The following is an 18,218-nucleotide window of genomic DNA, read 5'->3' on the forward strand; positions in this document are numbered from 1 at the left end:
AGTTCTGTGTGTAATGCAGTGTAACTGTAGTACTGTGTGTGTAATGCAGTATGACTGTAGTACAGTGTGTAATGCAGTGTGACTGTAGTACTGTGTGTGATGCAGTGTAACTGTAGTACTGTGTGTGTAATGCAGTATGACTGTAGTACAGTGTGTAGTACAGTATTAACAGTACTCTCTCTCTCTGTCGGGGGGGCAGCTGTCAGACAGGATGAGCTCTCGAGGAGGAGGCACCGCTCTGACTCGCCGTAACTACAGACTGTCATCAGACAGTGACAAGGCCAGAGCTACAGGTAACACACACACAGACACACACACACACACACACACACACACCATGCAGAAACAGTTTCATTGATCTGATTGATGTTGATTGACGGTTCATGTGCTGCGACTCTTTAGCTTCACTGAACTTCATGAAATAGACGGAGCCACACTAACACTGTGCGTGTGTTTGTTGTGTGTTTCTGTTGTGTGTGTGTGTGTTAACAGTAGGCTGTGTGTTTCTCTGTTGTCAGGTATCGTGAATGAGAAGCTGCTCAGTGATTATCTCCATCACGTGTTTCCTTCAACCAAACATGGACCAGCAGTCGCCTCCCTCAGGTAACATCTGTCAATCATCCGTCCTGGAGAGGAACAGAGACTTTAGTAAACCATGACTCAGACCTTCTCTCCTGATTGGTTCTCATCAGTCACATGACTCGAATAACAGCGATGAACACAAAGCGTCGCTAACACTTCCTGTCAGTAGCACTTCCTGTCGGTAGCACTTCCTGCCGGTAGCACTTCCTGTCAGTAACTCTTCCTGTCAGTAACACTCACTGTCGGTAACTCTTCCTGTCAGTAGCACTTCCTGCCGTTAGCACTTCCTGTCAGTAGCACTTCCTGTCAGTAACTCTTCCTGTCAGTAGCACTTCCAACTCGTCGTCCCTGCTCCGACTCTTCACCTTCATTTCTCTTAATAAGCAGCCAACTGCAGACAATCTACTTCCTGTTTACACCACATGACCTGTGTATGTCAACAGTCATGTGACACTTGTCTGGAAAAAGGTGGATTAAGTTTTAAACAGTACACGTGTAGGTGGAGCCTATGAACTCTGACAACACACATGGTTTGTGTTGTTGCTTCATACAACATTGTTCTCACACACATGTTCATGGCCTACACACACACACTGATCACTGTTTATCCTGCGTTCACTGTCAATAACTGAGCTGACACTCTGTAGTTTGTGTGTGTGGTAAACTGTCCGTCAGAGACTGTTGTTGTTTTGATGTTTTGCTTTGACAAGTTCAAGTGTTGAGCAACAGAAAAAACTAGGTCACAGTGTGTGTGTGTGTGTGTGTGTGTGTGTGTGTGTGTGTGTGTGTGTGTGTGTGTGTGTGTGTGTGTGTGTGTGTGTGTGTGTGTGTGTGTGTGTGTGTGTGTGTGTGTGTGTGTGTGTGTGTGTGTGTGTGTGTGTGTGTGTGTGTGTGTGTGTGTGACAGACACTAGTGTTTCACTGGCCATTTCCCTTAAGCCAGACAGATTCATGTTACCTTCAGCCGCTCTATACATAGACACACACACAGACACACACACACACACACACACACAGTTAAGCAGGTTGAGTTTCACATGTTGTCGGATCCTTTTAAAAATAAGTGACACAGATTGAGGTTGTGTGCGACTCTGGTTCTTCAGACTGAACTGAAACACTCGTCTGTCTCATCATCAGTGTTGGGCAAGTTACTGAAAATTAGTAATTAGTTACAGTTACTAGTTACTTCTTTTAAAAGTAATTGAATTACTTCACCAGTTACTGTATATCAAAAGTAATTAGTTACTAGGGAAAGTCATTTTTAAGTTACTTTTATGTCTGCTTTATAAATGTAATGAATATGAATAGTACTGAACAGTTAAACACAATAAACATATTTTTTGTAATGAACAGGGCAACAGGCCTTCAAATAAAGCAGTAGTACAAAAATCCATTTTAATACTTAACTTAATACAAAATAACTGTCTCAGTCATTTAACAGTGTTTTTTTACCACATTAGGCCCAATGAACTCAAAGTGAGGAGAAGCTTCTCAAACTTATGATCTGAGAGACTATTTCCTCTTTGGAGAGAGAATCAGGCTCAGCTTGTGTAACTGCCTGTAGCTCTCAGGGAGCGGACAGATTTAATAGACACGCCACCTCGTCAGTGTTTCCCCTAGGTTTACAGCTTTTTTTGGGTGGGGGGGGGGGGGAGCTCTCTGTCCGCTGGTGGGAGTGTGCTCACCTGTGTGTGTGCGCATCGGGATGGAACTCCGCCGTGAGCGATACAGAGAGCAGATGAGAAATCTAAACGCGCGACCATGTGGCGGGGGGGGGGGGGGCGAAAAAAGAAATAGAGCTGTTACGTGCACCGGAGCGTCCTCATGACCGCCTCTTGTCCAGTGCGATCGACCCACACTTCCTTCGCGGTCGACCGGTAGATCGTGATCGACGTAACGCGAGTAACGAACTCATTTAAATTTCAGTTATTGTAACTGCGTTACTTGATTTAAAAAAATACCTCGTTACCGCTAAAAGTAGTGGAATTACAGTAACGCGTTACTTTCTACTGCGTTACTCCCAACACTGCTCATCACACAAGTAGACACAGACCTAAGGGATCATCACTGACAGTCAGTGTTGCTCCATGGTCGGTCTGTGATCGTCTGTGGGTTTCATGTTTAAAGTTTTTTGTAAGTGGTTCATGTTCATCAGAAGGACCCTGTTCCAAAGGAAACCATGGTTTACTGACAATACATGTTGTATGAAGAAAATGTATTTGACCTTCTCTTCTTCCTCCTCTCCTCTCCTCTCCTCTCCTCTCCTCTCCTCTCCTCTCATCCTCTTCTTCCTCCTCTCCTGATCTCAGGAAGCCTCTTGGTTTCCAGGATCTTGGTGGCCACCTTGAGAACCTTCTGTCAGAAGATGAACCTTCAGAGGAGATCAGAGGTAAGTTGAAAACAGATTATTCTCTTCTTCGTCATCAACATGATTCAGATCCACTGAACGTGTCATTCCTGTCGTTGTAGTGTGTCGCTGTAACGTGTCGTTGTAACGTGTCGTTGTAGTGTGTCGTGACGTATCGTTCTTACATGTTCTAGCGTGTTGCTGTAATTTGTCGTTCTAGCATGTTGTTGTAACGTGTCGTTGTAGCGTGTCGTTCTAGCGTGTCGTTGTAGCATGTCGCTGTAACGTGTCGTTCTTACATGTTCTAACGTGTGTGTCTCTGCGTGTCCGATCAGATCAGCCTGTGGAGGGCCGACTGGGACCTCAGCCGGTGGTCCTCGATCACACCAGTGGATTTGAAGGTCTCCTGTTTGTCGATGACGACCTGCTCGGGGTGAGATGATGAAGATCCTCCACCTGAAGCCCCCCCCCCCGTGTGTCTTCTGCATGAAGTATGTTTTCTAATGTTATGTGTCTTCAGGTCATAGGTCACAGCAACTTCAGCTCCATCAGAGCCACCACTTGTGTTTATAAAGGTAACAAGCTTCATTCTGTGGTCATGTGACCATCATATCACATGATTCAGTTTGTCTTCATTGTCACACAATGATGTGACTCTCTCTCTCTCTGCAGGGAAGTGGGCGTACGAGGTTCTGATCTCCTCACAGGGTCTGATGCAGATCGGCTGGTGTACCCTGAACTGTCGCTTTAACCAGGAGGTACACAATACAGAGTGTGCATGTGTATAACTGTGTGTGTGTACATATATATTGAACTGTGTGTGTCCCTGTCAGGAGGGTGTAGGTGACACACCTGACTCTTATGCGTACGATGGAAACCGAGTGAGGAAGTGGAACGTGACGACCACAAACTACGGGAAGGTGAGATCACACCTGAGTGTCTACATACACATTGTTCCTGCTACGTGCAATTATACACACACACACCCTCCACACACACACACACACACCGACACACCCCCCTCCACACACACCCCCCCTCCACACACACACACACACAGGCTGAGATGATTGTGATGGCTGATGTTTCCTCAGTCGTGGGCGGCCGGAGACATCGTCAGCTGTCTGATCGACCTGGACGAAGGAACCATCACATTCTGCTTGTAAGAAAACATTTGATTCATTTATTTATATTTTATATTCAATTCAATATGATTTGTTTGGCCCCAAATCATAATATAGATTATCTCAAGGTTCTTTACATAGAAGGTGAAGACCTTAAAAAAAACAACAACAGAAATTCAGAAAATTATGTATTCATTTATAAACGTGTATTTGTTTACATTTGTTAATAAATGAGATGTTAATCTGTGATCTGATTATGCTAAGCTAAGAGTTTCCCTTGTTTCCAGTCTTTATGCTAAGCTAACAGTTTCCTGTCCTCAGGAATGGACAGTCTCTGGGCACAGCCTTCACCAACATAAAGACGGGTCCGGGCGTGGCCTACTTCCCCTCCATCAGTTTGTCCTTTAAAGAGTCAGTGGCTTTTAACTTCGGCAGTCGGCCGCTGAGATATCCTTCACTGTGTGTGTGTGTTCATGTGTGCGTAAGTATGTCTGTTAATGTGTGTGTTTGACCTCTGACCTTCACGCATGTGCATCAGCTCAGTGTGTTTGTCTTTAACGAGCACGTGTGCACGTATCCTGTGGACGGTTACCTGCCGCTGCAGAACCCTCCGACCTCTGACCTGCTGAAAGCTCAGAAGCTGCTTGGATACGTCAAGAACGTCCTCTGCAGCACCATCGACACTCAGGTCCGTGTCCATGTCTCTGTGTCTCCATCTGTCCCTCGTCTTCGTCAATCTGACCTTAATATGTCTGTGACCTCTGACCCTGACGTCTCTTTGTCCTCTGACCTTAATGTCTCTCGGCCCTCTGACCTTAATATGTCTGTGACCTCTGACCCTGACGTCTCTTTGTTCTCTGACCTCAATGTCTTTGTGACCTCTGACCCTGATATCTCTTTGTCTTCTGACCCTGACGTCTCTTTGTCCTCTGACCTTAATGTCTCTGTGACCTCTGACCCTGATGTCCTTGTGTCCTCTGACCTTAATGTCTCTGTGACCTCTGACCCTGATATCTCTTTGTCTTCTGACCCTGATGTCCTTGTGTCCTCTGACCTTAATGTCTCTGTGACATCGGACCTTTGTGTCTCTGTGACATCGGACCCTGATGTCCTTGTGTCCTCTGACCTCAATGTCTCTGTGACATCGGACCTTTATGTCTCTCAGTCCTCTGACCCTGACGTCTCTTTGTCCTCTGACCTTAATGTCTCTCGGCCCTCTGACCTTAATATGTCTGTGACCTCTGACCCTGACATCTCTTTGTCCTCTGACCCTGATGTCTCTTTGTCCTCTGACCTTAATGTCTCTGTGACCTCTGACCCTGATGTCCTTGTGTCCTCTGACCTTAATGTCTCTGTGACCTCTGACCCTGACGTCTCTTTGTCCTCTGACCCTGATGTCTCTTTGTCCTCTGACCTTAATGTCTCTGTGACCTCTGACCCTGATGTCCTTGTGTCCGCTGACCTTAATGTCTCTGTGACCTCTGACCCTGACGTCTCTTTGTCCTCTGACCCTGACGTCTCTTTGTCCTCTGACCTTAATGTCTCTGTGACCTCTGACCCTGATGACCTTGTGTCCTCTCTGCAGGAGGACAGGCTTCTGGAGACGGATTGTGCGATGTGGAGTCTTAATGGAGAACCGACAGTCCTCGTCACTCTGGCTCACATCTTCAACCACTTTGCTCCTCTCATGGTGAAAATGCTCCTCCATCTTGTATTTAAGGTGTTGTTTCAGATGTTTGTGATGAGACGTGAACCAGGAGGCAGCTGAATGTCTCTGAGACCATCAGAACAGGGACAATCTGTCTCTGTTGTCCATCAGACATGTCTCCAGTGTTTAAGGCTGTTTACCTGTCCTCAGTGTAAGGTGTACCTGGTGGAGGACGTGCTGATGAACTTCCTGTTGGGGATTCTGGAGGGAGGAGGTTCAGTTGATGAACATCCACTGATACAACAACTACTGGACCTGTTCTGGCTGCTGATGGAGGTAACACGCACACACACACACGCACACACAGACACACACAGACACACGCACACAGAGGTAGACATGAAGCACAGGGAGCAGGAAGTGGATCAGGATCAAATTGAAGGTCAAAGTAAAGTCGACAGTGACTGGAGGAGGGAGTGGCCTGTGCATGTGATCTTCAGCCAGTGGGGGGGGGGGGGGGGGTGCTGTGGAAATCATGTGACCACATTTTAAAAGTTACGACTCTGAAGCCGATCTTTTTAAATGTTTGTGTGAGTCACAGTTGCACTGATGATTATTTATTTGATTAATCAACTCTGTTTTCAGTGGAGATGATGTCAGTTCTTTTAATCTATTAATGTATTAGTTATTGATTTATTGATTTGTGCTTTAAGAATGGTTGTTTTTTGTCAATTCCTCATTGAACGATTGTAATAAATGTCTGTGTCTCTCTCTCTCTCTCTCTCTCTCTCTCTCTGTCTGTCCGTCCCTCACTGTCTCTCTCCCTCCCTCCCTCCCTCCCTGTCTCTCTCTCTCTCTCTCTCTCTCTCTCTCTCTCTCTCTCTCTCTCTCGCTGTCTCTCTCTGTCTGTCCGTCCCTCACTGTCTCTCTCCCTCCATCCCTCCCTCCCTCCCTCCCTGTCTCTCTCTCTCTCTCTCCCTGTCTCTCTCTCTCTCTCTCTCTCCCTCTCTCTCTATGTCTGTCCCTCTCTGTCTCTCTGAAGGACTATGAAGTGAACGAGTGTCTGAAGCAGTTGATGATGTCACTTCTCAGAGCCTATCGGTTCTCTCCCATCATCCCGGACCTCGGCTTCCAGGTAAGAACAAGCAGGTGAGCAGGTCCAGGACCAAACCTGAGACAGAGGACAGATGTGGACAGAGGACAGGGATGGTCAGAGGACAGATGTGTTGAGAGGACAGGGTTGGTCAGAGGACAGATGTGTTGAGAGGACAGGGTAGGACAGAGGACAGATGTGGACCTGGACCTGTGAGCTGTACTCTGTGGCAGCTGATTACTGAAGTATCAGTGTGTGACTGATGATGTCCCGGTGTCTCAGATCCACTACCTGCGTCTGACCACGGCCGTCCTGCACCACGAGAAGTCCAGGAAGTACCTGCTCAACAACGTCTTATATCCTCTTATATAACTTTAATGATATAACCTCAAATACTCTATAGACTGTTTCTGACCGTTTGTCTTTAACACTGATTCACGTTCGACGTCCTGCGATCCGTCGTCTTCTTCTACATCAAGACGCCGCTGAGGGTGAAGGAGGCGGGGCTTGAAGAGCTCATCCCCACCACCTGGTGGCCAACTCATTTCGACAAGGAGGTACAACCAAGCTTTATGTATATATATATATAAAGACCTTCAGTGACTGTATCTGTGTTGATTGATGTATTGATTATGTGTAGCTGCATTGATTAATGGTAGACACACGTGTCCCCTCTCAGGGTAAAGACGAGCGGGAGTGTAAGGATGAGAGTCCAGACGAGCGTCTGCGGCGTCGGGCGTACGAGCGAGGCTGTCAGAGGCTGAAGAAGAGGATAGAAGGTCAGAGGTCAAGGTTTCTGTTGACATTTCTGTTTGATGACGTGACCTCAGCTGAACTTACGTCATGTGTGTCTGTTGCAGTGGTGGAAGAGTTGCAGGTTCAAATCCTGAGGCTGCTGCTAAATAACAAAGACAAAACGACGGTATGTTCTTCATCTTCATCACAGCATACGACAGACGTCTTCATCATTCACCATCATAACTGTCTGCTGCTTCACAGACTGTGTTTAATAAGTGTGAGTGAGTGAGTGTTGTGTATGAGTGTTGTGCGTTATTTGCAGCGTCACCTCTCTCTATCTTTCAGGGAGAAGCGTCTCGTTATATTTTCCTCAACAAGTTCCGGAAGTTCCTGCAGGAGAATGCCAGTAACCGAGGGGTGAGCATCACTAACAACACAACAACACAACAACACAACAACACAACACACCGTGGAAACCTAACCAGACGTGCGGGTACACTGACTGATGTACCGGAGCAGGTTGCCTTCAAAATAAGAGCCCTGTCCTTAGTTGTCAGCCTACAGCTGGACATCCTGCTCTTTGACAGGTGTCTCAGGAGACATGGTCAGAATCACTCTTCACTATATGATCTACACTGTGAGCCTCAGGTGCTGCCCGGCCTGTCGCACAAATGTACAAACTGAGCAACACAAACACATTAAGAGATAATCATTCACAGTGTATTTAACTTAAAAGTATTAATACAAAGTGTAAAATAAACATTTTTAAATTTTCACTCATATTTTCCACCAGTTGATTGTTGTTGTCGTCATAATTCTACAATGATGTCATTACGGGTGCAGAGACAACGGTAGTGACAAAAAGTGTTTTCTCTTTCTGCTGATCTCAGTGTTCAGTGCTCTCCATAGAAAACGTTAAGTAGTAGAGTAGGGTTAGTGACTGATCTCAGACTCTATGGTTTGTCAGGGTTTATTTCCTCTACTGTTATCCAGGGTTTATTGCTTCTGTGGTGGCGACTCCCAGTGGCCGGAGGCCACTGGGAGTCGCCAGTCGCCAGTCGCCAGTCTCCAGTGGTGGAGTCGCCACCACTGTGTTTCAGGTTGTTCGTCGCATGTTTGTAACACAATATCTCAAGAGCACCTAGATGGAATTTCTTCAAATTTGGTACACATCTTAATTTGGACTCATAGATGAACTGGTTTGTGTTCAGAGGTCATAGGTTGTGTGTGTGTGTGTGTGTGTGCGTGTGCGTGTGTGTGTGTGAGCAGCACCCCACAGCTCTGTGTCCTCCTGAGTACATGGTGTGTTTCCTGCACCGCCTCATCACGGCGGTGAGAAGCTGCTGGGACGACGGGAACAGGAAGTCTCTGGGCAGCGTGAGGAGTGAAGGTAACAGTGATGATCACGTGACCGGGTTTTTATTTCTGATCCAATTCGTACATATTTGATTTATCTTCTTCAACCAGGAAATAAATTTGAGTAGATTGTTATATTTCTGTGTTTTATAGCTTCATGTAAAGTTTCTTCTCATTCTCTCTCTCTTTTTTATTTCTGGTTCTCTCTCTTTTCTTTATTCCTTGTGCTCTCTACTCTTTATTTTATCTGTCTCTCTCTGTCACTCTCTCTGTCACTCTCTCTGTCTCTCTCTCTCTCTCTCTCTTCATTTCTGGTTCTCTCACTCTGTTTATTTGTGGTTCTCTCACCTCTCTCTCTCTCTCTCTCTCTCTGCTGTTGTTTCAGAGGCGTACGTCCCCCCTCAGCTCTTCTACAATGGGAAGGTGGATTACTTTGACCTTCAAAGACTGGGGGGGCTCCTCTCCCACCTCAAGAAAACACTCAAAGGTTTGTACACACGTCTCTCTGTGGTACCTGTGTTCTGATTGGCTGGTTGGTCAGTACCTGTGTTCTGATTGGCTGGTTGGTCAGTACCTGTGTTCTGATTATCTGGTTGGTCAGTACCTGTGTTCTGATTGGCTGGTTGGTCAGTACCTGTGTTCTGATTGGCTGGTTGGTCAGTACCTGTGTTCTGATTGGCTGGTTGGTCAGTACCTGTGTTCTGATTGGCTGGTTGGTCTGTACCTGTGTTCTGATTGGCTGGTTGGTCAGTACCTGTCTTGTGGCAGGTATACCAGCTCTGACTCTTCCTCTCAGTTTAAATGAAGAAGAAATGAAGCGGGCTCTTTCTTCTCACTATGATGATGAAGATGATGACACTGTAGTGTTCTCTCCACCAGAGGGAGCTGCTGCTTCGTGTTGTTTTTCTCACTGAGCTCAAATCAACCAGAACAAAGTGAAACTTCAGAAAGTGAATCATCTGTTGTGTGTTCAGGCGACTTTCCATGTTCATGTTTATGAAATATTAGTGTAAAGCAGCATCACTGCTACGTGTCACAGTCAGTCAGGTTTATGAAGGTGCTTCCCTGACATGTGTCATGCGTGTAGAATGGCTCATGTTTCCTCTGGAGACTGTGTCTGTGAAGCAGAAGTGACCTGTTACCTCTGCTGCAGAGGTCATGTGATCATGTTCACATCACCTGACACGTCGTCAGCTCTGATCACCACAAACTCTCTTCACATCTTCGTCTGTGTCTTCATCGTGTGAGTCTGCACTTCTTCACCAGAGAGGTTTGTTTATGTTTCTTCATGTTTGTGTCCCGTGTTAATCCACCAGATGATTTGGCGAGTAAAGCCAACATCGTCATCGACCCTGCAGAGATCCAGGCCGCGTCCATGGACGACCTGGACGAGGACGAGGAGAGCGGAGCAGCACAGGTTGGTCCTCAGGCATCTTCATTCTCATTATTATTACATTTTATTGAATATAAAAAGGAAATAAGATGATGTATAAATCTCATAACTATGAATATGTCTCAGAAGTCAGCACCTGGTGGTGTTTCCTCAGTTTGTGTTGTCTGGTCACTTTGTCATCAGAGGCCGTTCGGGGCAGCGATGGGCGGAGCTCTGGCGAGGCCCAGCTGGTTGAGTTCTCCCACTTTGGGACGGGCCAACCGGTTCCTGAGCACGGCCGCCGTCAGCCTGATGACCCCCAGACGACCCCTGACTCAGCCCGAGAAGGTGAAGGTCCGCACGCTGGCTGTGGAGCAGAGGACGGAGGAGGACAGTGAGTACCTGAAGCTCCTTGAACAACAGAATCATCTGTTATCTGAGTGGTTTGATTCTCATGTCAGTGAATCTCAGGAAAGATCTATCTACAGAGTGATAAATGCTTTCTGATGGCAGGTCTCAGATCAGCTGAATGTCAGACATGTCAGATCAGCTGACTGTTGGACATGTCCTGATGGCAGGTCTCAGATCAGCTGACTGTTGGACATGTCCTGATGGCAGGTCTCAGATCAGCTGACTGTTGGACATGTCCTGATGGCAGGTCTCAGATCAGCTGACTGTTGGACATGTCCTGATGGCAGGTCTCAGATCAGCTGACTGTTGGACATGTCCTGATGGCAGGTCTCAGATCAGCTGACTGTTGGACATGTCCTGATGGCAGGTCTCAGATCAGCTGAACTTTGGACATGTCCTGATGGCAGGTCTCAGATCAGCTGAATGTTGGACATGTCTTGATGGCAGGTCTCAGATCAGCTGAATGTCGGACATGTCTGATGGCAGGTCTCAGATCAGCTGAATGATGGACATGTCCTGATGGCAGGTCTCAGATCAGCTGACTGTTGGACATGTCCTGATGGCAGGTCTCAGATCAGCTGACTGTTGGACATGTCCTGATGGCAGGTCTCAGATCAGCTGAACGTTGGACATGTCCTGATGGCAGGTCTCAGATCAGCTGAATGATAGACATGTCCTGATGGCAGGTCTCAGATCAGCTGACTGTTGGACATGTCCTGATGGCAGGTCTCAGATCAGCTGAACGTTGGACATGTCCTGATGGCAGGTCTCAGATCAGCTGACTGTTGGACATGTCCTGATGGCAGGTCTCAGATCAGCTGACTGTTGGACGTGTCCTGATGGCAGGTCTCAGATCAGCTGACTGTTCGACATGTCCTGATGGCAGGTCTCAGATCAGCTGACTGTTGGACATGTCCTGATGGCAGGTCTCAGATCAGCTGAATGTTGGACATGTCCTGATGGCAGGTCTCAGATCAGCTGACTGTTGGACATATCCTGATGGCAGGTCTCAGATCAGCTGACTGTTGGACATGTCCTGATGGCAGGTCTCAGATCAGCTGACTGTTGGACATGTCCTGATGGCAGGTCTCAGATCAGCTGACTGTTGGACATGTCCTGATGGCAGGTCTCAGATCAGCTGACTGTTGGACATGTCCTGATGGCAGGTCTCAGATCAGCTGACTGTTGGACATGTCCTGATGGCAGGTCTCAGATCAGCTGACTGTTGGACATGTCCTGATGGCAGGTCTCAGATCAGCTGACTGTTGGACATGTCCTGATGGCAGGTCTCAGATCAGCTGACTGTTGGACATGTCCTGATGGCAGGTCTCAGATCAGCTGACTGTTGGACATGTCCTGATGGCAGGTCTCAGATCAGCTGACTGTTGGACATGTCCTGATGGCAGGTCTCAGATCAGCTGAATGTTGGACATGTCCTGATGGCAGGTCTCAGATCAGCTGACTGTTGGACATGTCCTGATGGCAGGTCTCAGATCAGCTGACGTCTCCGTTCTGTGGTTTCTGTCCTGCAGTCGAGGGTAGCCATGGTAACGACGGCCTGTTGCTGGGGCGACCGGTGGAGGAGCCCGAGCAGCCATTGGCTGACAAGTCGCTGCTGGAGATCGTGGACGGGATCGTGATGATGTACAACCTGAGCGTCCACCAGCAGCTGGGGAAGGTGAGCGGCAGAGACAGATGTCCATGTGGAGACGGACAGGATGAACCTCTGACATATCAGAGACATTAAATAATCTGACCTTTTGCTTTGAAGTTTGAAGACGTTCCATCGATCGGGAATAATAATTGATGGACATGTGTCATGAAGCTACATGGTTCTAGTATTACATGTTTTTAATGTAGAACTGAGTGGACTTGATCATCAGGACGTTCTCCCTGTCTCCTGCAGATGGTGGTGGTTTCAGACGACGTCCATGAATACGCTGTGGCACTGAAGGACACGGAGGAGAAGATCGCCCGCTGCCCCGCACGAGTGAGTCCTGCTTCCGTTTGTGAACATAAACCTGAGAACCAGTGAGAACAGAGAACCAGTGAGAACCAGTGAGAACCAGAGAGAACCAGTGAGAACCAGTGAGATTCAGTGAGAAAAAGTGAGAACCAGTGAGAACCAGTGAGAACCAGTGAGAACCGGAGAGAACCAGTGAAAACAAGTGAAAACAAGTGAAAACAAGTGAGAACAAGTGAAAACAAGTGAGAACCAGTGAGAATCAGTGAAAACCAGTGAAAACAAGTGAGAACCAGTGAGAACCAGTGAGAACCAGTGAGAACCAGTGAGAACCAGAGAGAACCATTGAGAACCATTGAGAACCAGTGAGATTCAGTGAGAAAAAGTGAGAACCAGTGAGAACCAGTGAGAACCGGAGAGAACAAGTGAAAACAAGTGAAAACAAGTGAAAACAAGTGAGAACCAGTGAGAACCAGTGAGAACCAGTGAGAACCAGTGAGAACAAGTGAGAACAAGTGAGAACAAGTGAGAACCAGTGAAAACAAGTGAAAACAAGTGAGAACCAGAGAGAACCAGAGAGAACAAGTGAGAACCAGTGAGAACCAGTGAGAACCAGTGAGAACCAGAGAGAACCAGTGAGAACCAGTGAGATTCAGTGAGAAAAAGTGAGAACCAGTGAGAACCGGTGAGAACCGGTGAGAACCGGAGAGAACCAGTGAAAACAAGTGAAAACAAGTGAAAACAAGTGAGAACCAGTGAGAACCAGTGAGAACAAGTGAAAACAAGTGAGAACCAGTGAAAACCAGTGAAAACCAGTGAAAACAAGTGAGAACCAGTGAGAACCAGTGAGAACCAGTGAGAACCAGTGAGAACCAGTGAGAACCAGAGAGAACCATTGAGAACCAGTGAGATTCAGTGAGAAAAAGTGAGAACCAGTGAGAACCAGTGAGAACCGGAGAGAACAAGTGAAAACAAGTGAAAACAAGTGAAAACAAGTGAGAACCAGTGAGAACCAGTGAGAACCAGTGAGAACCTGTGAGAACCTGTGAGAACCAGTGAGAACAAGTGAGAACAAGTGAGAACAAGTGAGAACAAGTGAGAACCAGTGAAAACAAGTGAGAACCAGAGAGAACCAGAGAGAACAAGTGAGAACCAGTGAGAACCGGTGAGAACCGGTGAGACCCAGAGAGAACCAGTGAGAACCAGTGAGATTCAGTGAGAAAAAGTGAGAACCAGTGAGAACCAGTGAGAACCGGAGAGAACCAGTGAAAACAAGTGAAAACAAGTGAAAACAAGTGAGAACAAGTGAAAACAAGTGAAAACAAGTGAGAACCAGTGAAAACCAGTGAAAACAAGTGAGAACCAGTGAGAACCAGTGAGAACCAGTGAGAACCAGTGAGAACCAGAGAGAACCAGTGAGAACCAGTGAGATTCAGTGAGAAAAAGTGAGAACCAGAGAGAACCAGTGAGAACCAGTGAGATTCAGTGAGAAAAAGTGAGAACCAGTGAGAACCAGTGAGAACCGGAGAGAACAAGTGAAAACAAGTGAAAACAAGTGAAAACAAGTGAGAACCAGTGAGAACCAGTGAGAACCAGAGAGAACCAGTGAGAACCAGTGGGATTCAGTGAGAAAGAGTGAGAACCAGTGAGAACCGGAGAGAACAAGTGAAAACAAGTGAAAACAAGTGAAAACAAGTGAGAACCAGTGAGAACCAGTGAGAACCAGTGAGAACAAGTGAGAACAAGTGAGAACAAGTGAGAACCAGTGAAAACAAGTGAAAACAAGTGAGAACCAGAGAGAACCAGAGAGAACAAGTGAGAACCAGTGAGAACCAGTGAGAACCAGTGAGAACCAGTGAAAACAAGTGAAAACAAGTGAGAACCAGTGAAAACAAGTGAGAACCAGTGAAAACAAGTGAGAAACAGAGAGAACAAGTGAAAACAAGTGAGAACCAGAGAGAACCAGTGAGAACCAGTGAGAACCAGTGAGAACCAGTGAGAACCAGTGAAAACAAGTGAAAACAAGTGAGAACCAGTGAAAACAAGTGAAAACAAGTGAGAACCAGAGAGAACAAGTGAAAACAAGTGAAAACAAGTGAAAACAAGTGAGAACAAGTGAAAACAAGTGAAAACTAGTGAAAACAAGTGAGAACCAGTGAGAACCAGTGAGAACCAGTGAGAACCAGTGAAAACAAGTGAAAACAAGTGAAAACAAGTGAGAACCAGTGAGAACAAGTGAGAACCAGTGAGAACCAGTGAAAACAAGTGAAAACAAGTGAAAACAAGTGAAAACAAGTGAAAACAAGTGAGAACCAGTGAGAACCAGTGAGAACCAGTGAGAACCAGTGAAAACCAGTGAAAACAAGTGAAAACAAGTGAGAAACAGAGAGAACAAGTGAAATCAAGTGAGAACCAGAGAGAACAAGTGAGAACCAGTGAGAACCAGTGAGAACCAGTGAGAACCAGTGAAAACAAGTGAGAACCAGTGAAAACAAGTGAAAACAAGTGAGAACAAGTGAGAACAAGTGAAAACAAGTGAAAACAAGTGAAAACAAGTGAAAACTAGTGAAAACAAGTGAGAACCAGTGAGAACCAGTGAGAACCAGTGAAAACAAGTTAAAACAAGTGAAAACAAGTGAGAACCAGTGAGAACAAGTGAGAACCAGTGAGAACAAGTGAAAACAAGTGAGAACAAGTGAGAACCAGTGAGAACCAGTGAGAACCAGTGAAAACCAGTGAAAACAAGTGAAAACAAGTGAGAACCAGTGAGAAACAGTGAGAACCAGTGAGAACCAGTGAAAACAAGTGAAAACAAGTGAGAACAAGTGAGAACAAGTGAGAACCAGTGAGACCCAGTGAGAAACAGTGAGAACCAGTGAGAACAGAGAACCAGTGAGAATAAGTGAGAACAAGTGAGAACAAGTGAGAACCAGTGAGACCCAGTGAGAAACAGTGAGAACCAGTGAGAACAGAGAACCAGTGAGAACAAGTGAGAACAAGTGAAAACAAGTGAGAACCAGTGAGACCCAGTGAGAAACAGTGAGAACCAGTGAGAAAAAGTGAAAACAAGTGAGAACAACTGAGAACCAGTGAAAACAAGTGAAAACAAGTGAAAACAAGTGAGAACCAGTGAGAACCAGTGAAAACAAGTGAAAACAAGTGAAAACAAGTGAAAACAAGTGAAAACTAATGAGAACCAGTGAGAACAAGTGAGAACAAGTGAGAACCAGTGAGAACCATTAAGAACCAGTGAGAACCAGTGAAAACAAGTGAAAACAAGTGAAAACAAGTGAAACAAGTGAAAAAAAGTGAAAACAAGTGAGAACCAGTGAGAAACAGAGAGAACAAGTGAAATCAAGTGAGAACCAGAGAGAACAAGTGAGAACCAGTGAGAACCAGTGAGAACCAGTGAAAACAAGTGAAAACAAGTGAAAACAAGTGAAACAAGTGAAAAAAAGTGAAAACAAGTGAGAACCAGTGAGAACCAGTGAGAACAAGTGAGAACCAGTGAAAACAAGTGAAAACAAGTGAAAACAAGTGAAAACAAGTGAGAACCAGTGAGAACAAGTTAGAACAAGTGCGACCTGTGACCTGTGTCCAGTGACCAGTGACCTGTGACCTGTGTCAGGTTTGTAAACTGGTCCTGCTGGTTGTGTCCCTCAGAGGTCAGACATCCTGGACGAGCTGCAGAAGAGTCAGAAGGTTTTCTCAGAGAAGCTGAATCACCTCAGCAGGAGACTGGCCTGGATCAACGCCACCATCTACTCCAAGGTCATCACTCTCATCACACTCACCACTCATCATCTCACCACACACTCATCACACTCACCACTCATCATCTCATCATCTAAACATCTCATCATCTCATCATCTCACCACACACTCATCACACTCACCACTCATCATCTCATCATCTAAACATCTCATCATCTCATCATCTCACCACACACTCATCACACTCATCACACTCACCACTCATCATCTAAACATCTCATCATCTCATCATCTCACCACACACTCATCACATTCACCACACACTCATCACACTCATCACACATCACTCATCACATTCACCACACACTCACCATCTCACCACACACTCATCACACATCACTCATCACATTCACCACACACTCATCACTCATCATCTCATCATCTAAACATCTCATCATCTCATCACTCTCATCACACTCATCACACTCATCACTAATCACTAATCACTCATCATCTCACCACACACTCATCACTCTCATCACTCTCATCACTCATCACTCATCACTCATCACTCATCACATTCACCACACACTCGTCACACTCATCACACACTCATCACTCTCATCACTCATCACTCATCACTCATCACTCATCACATTCACCACAATCTCATCACTCATCAGTCATCACTCATCACACATCATCTCATCACTCATCAGTCATCACTCATCACACATCATCTCATCACTCATCAGTCATCACTCATCACACATCATCTCATCACTCATCACTCATCATCTAATCACACTCATCACACTCATGACTCCTCACCCTCATCAATGTGTGTGTTTGTGTGTGTGTGTGTGTGCAGGAGAAGATGCTGGATGTGTACTGGCTGCTGTGCGTTTGCATTCGCACCATCGAACACGCAGACAACACGGGCTCCTTGTTCGCCTTCACTCCTGAGTTCTACCTCAACGTGGCCATGAACGCCTACAGCGCCCTGAAGAACTACTTCAGCCCGGCCAACAGCATGGAGGAGCTCCCAGGTGACACATAGGTCCCAGGGGACACATAGGTCCCAGGTGACACATAGCTCCCAGGTGACACATAGGTCCCAGGGGACACATAGGTCCCAGGGGACACATAGCTCCCAGGTGACACATAGCTCCCAGGTGACACATAGCTCCCAGGGGACACATAGCTCCCAGGTGACACATAGCTCCCAGGTGACACATAGCTCCCAGGGGACACATAGGTCCCAGGGGACACATAGGTCCCACGGGACACATAGGTCCCAGGGGACACATAGCTCCCAGGTGACACATAGGTCCCAGGTGACACATAGCTCCCAGGTGACACAGGTGACTGTAGCAGCAGCAGCTTTGTCATCCGGTCTCATCAGGTATCAAACACTGTGAAGTGACATCACTTCCTGTGTGTCACACTCACCTCTCCGTTTGAGTTTGTGTTCACGACGACAGATTTAATGTTTGTCGCCTTCTTCTCTTCAGGTTACGAAGAGACACTGACTCAGCTGGCTGCCATCCTCGCCAAACACTTTGCTGATCCACGCATCGTCGGAACAGGTTACACACACACACGCAAACACACACACACACACATACACACTTTATTTATGGTGCATAACCGTCGGTATCGACTCTAACGTGTTGTATTTAACGTCTCTTCTCTCAGACATTAAAGATTCTCTGATGCAGGCCCTCGCCAGCTACGTCTGCTACCCACAATCCCTCAGGGCAGTGGAGAGGATCCCAGAGGAGCAGTGAGTGTCTGTTTGACCGTCACAGCGTCAGCTGCTTGTTTTCACTGTTCAAACACCAACAAATGTTTATTTATCAGAACAGACT

The 18,218-nt window shown here is 46.5% G+C and overlaps 1 protein-coding gene across 1 annotated transcript in view; it reads left to right on the top strand.

Annotated features, from left to right (window-relative positions):
* Positions 1-18,218, top strand: part of LOC133973270 (E3 ubiquitin-protein ligase RNF123) — a 50,435-nt gene that overhangs the window by 4,217 nt on the left and 28,000 nt on the right. Inside the window, exons 2-29 of the mRNA XM_062411027.1 lie at positions 200-293; positions 519-603; positions 2,891-2,970; positions 3,264-3,361; positions 3,449-3,503; positions 3,601-3,686; positions 3,762-3,848; positions 4,023-4,090; positions 4,374-4,499; positions 4,626-4,740; positions 5,638-5,742; positions 5,911-6,036; positions 6,743-6,835; positions 7,076-7,149; positions 7,233-7,350; positions 7,473-7,572; positions 7,654-7,715; positions 7,877-7,948; positions 8,801-8,921; positions 9,273-9,374; positions 10,204-10,304; positions 10,464-10,653; positions 12,203-12,348; positions 12,577-12,660; positions 16,297-16,404; positions 17,219-17,396; positions 17,862-17,936; positions 18,046-18,133. Of these exons, the coding sequence (XP_062267011.1) occupies positions 212-293; positions 519-603; positions 2,891-2,970; positions 3,264-3,361; positions 3,449-3,503; positions 3,601-3,686; positions 3,762-3,848; positions 4,023-4,090; positions 4,374-4,499; positions 4,626-4,740; positions 5,638-5,742; positions 5,911-6,036; positions 6,743-6,835; positions 7,076-7,149; positions 7,233-7,350; positions 7,473-7,572; positions 7,654-7,715; positions 7,877-7,948; positions 8,801-8,921; positions 9,273-9,374; positions 10,204-10,304; positions 10,464-10,653; positions 12,203-12,348; positions 12,577-12,660; positions 16,297-16,404; positions 17,219-17,396; positions 17,862-17,936; positions 18,046-18,133 (2,825 nt within the window). The 5' untranslated portion in view covers positions 200-211. The remainder of the gene's footprint in view (positions 1-199; positions 294-518; positions 604-2,890; positions 2,971-3,263; positions 3,362-3,448; positions 3,504-3,600; positions 3,687-3,761; positions 3,849-4,022; positions 4,091-4,373; positions 4,500-4,625; positions 4,741-5,637; positions 5,743-5,910; positions 6,037-6,742; positions 6,836-7,075; positions 7,150-7,232; positions 7,351-7,472; positions 7,573-7,653; positions 7,716-7,876; positions 7,949-8,800; positions 8,922-9,272; positions 9,375-10,203; positions 10,305-10,463; positions 10,654-12,202; positions 12,349-12,576; positions 12,661-16,296; positions 16,405-17,218; positions 17,397-17,861; positions 17,937-18,045; positions 18,134-18,218) is intronic.

Source organism: Platichthys flesus, chromosome 2 (genome assembly GCF_949316205.1).
Source record: "Platichthys flesus chromosome 2, fPlaFle2.1, whole genome shotgun sequence".
In the NCBI taxonomy this organism is placed as follows: Eukaryota; Metazoa; Chordata; class Actinopteri; order Pleuronectiformes; family Pleuronectidae; genus Platichthys; species Platichthys flesus.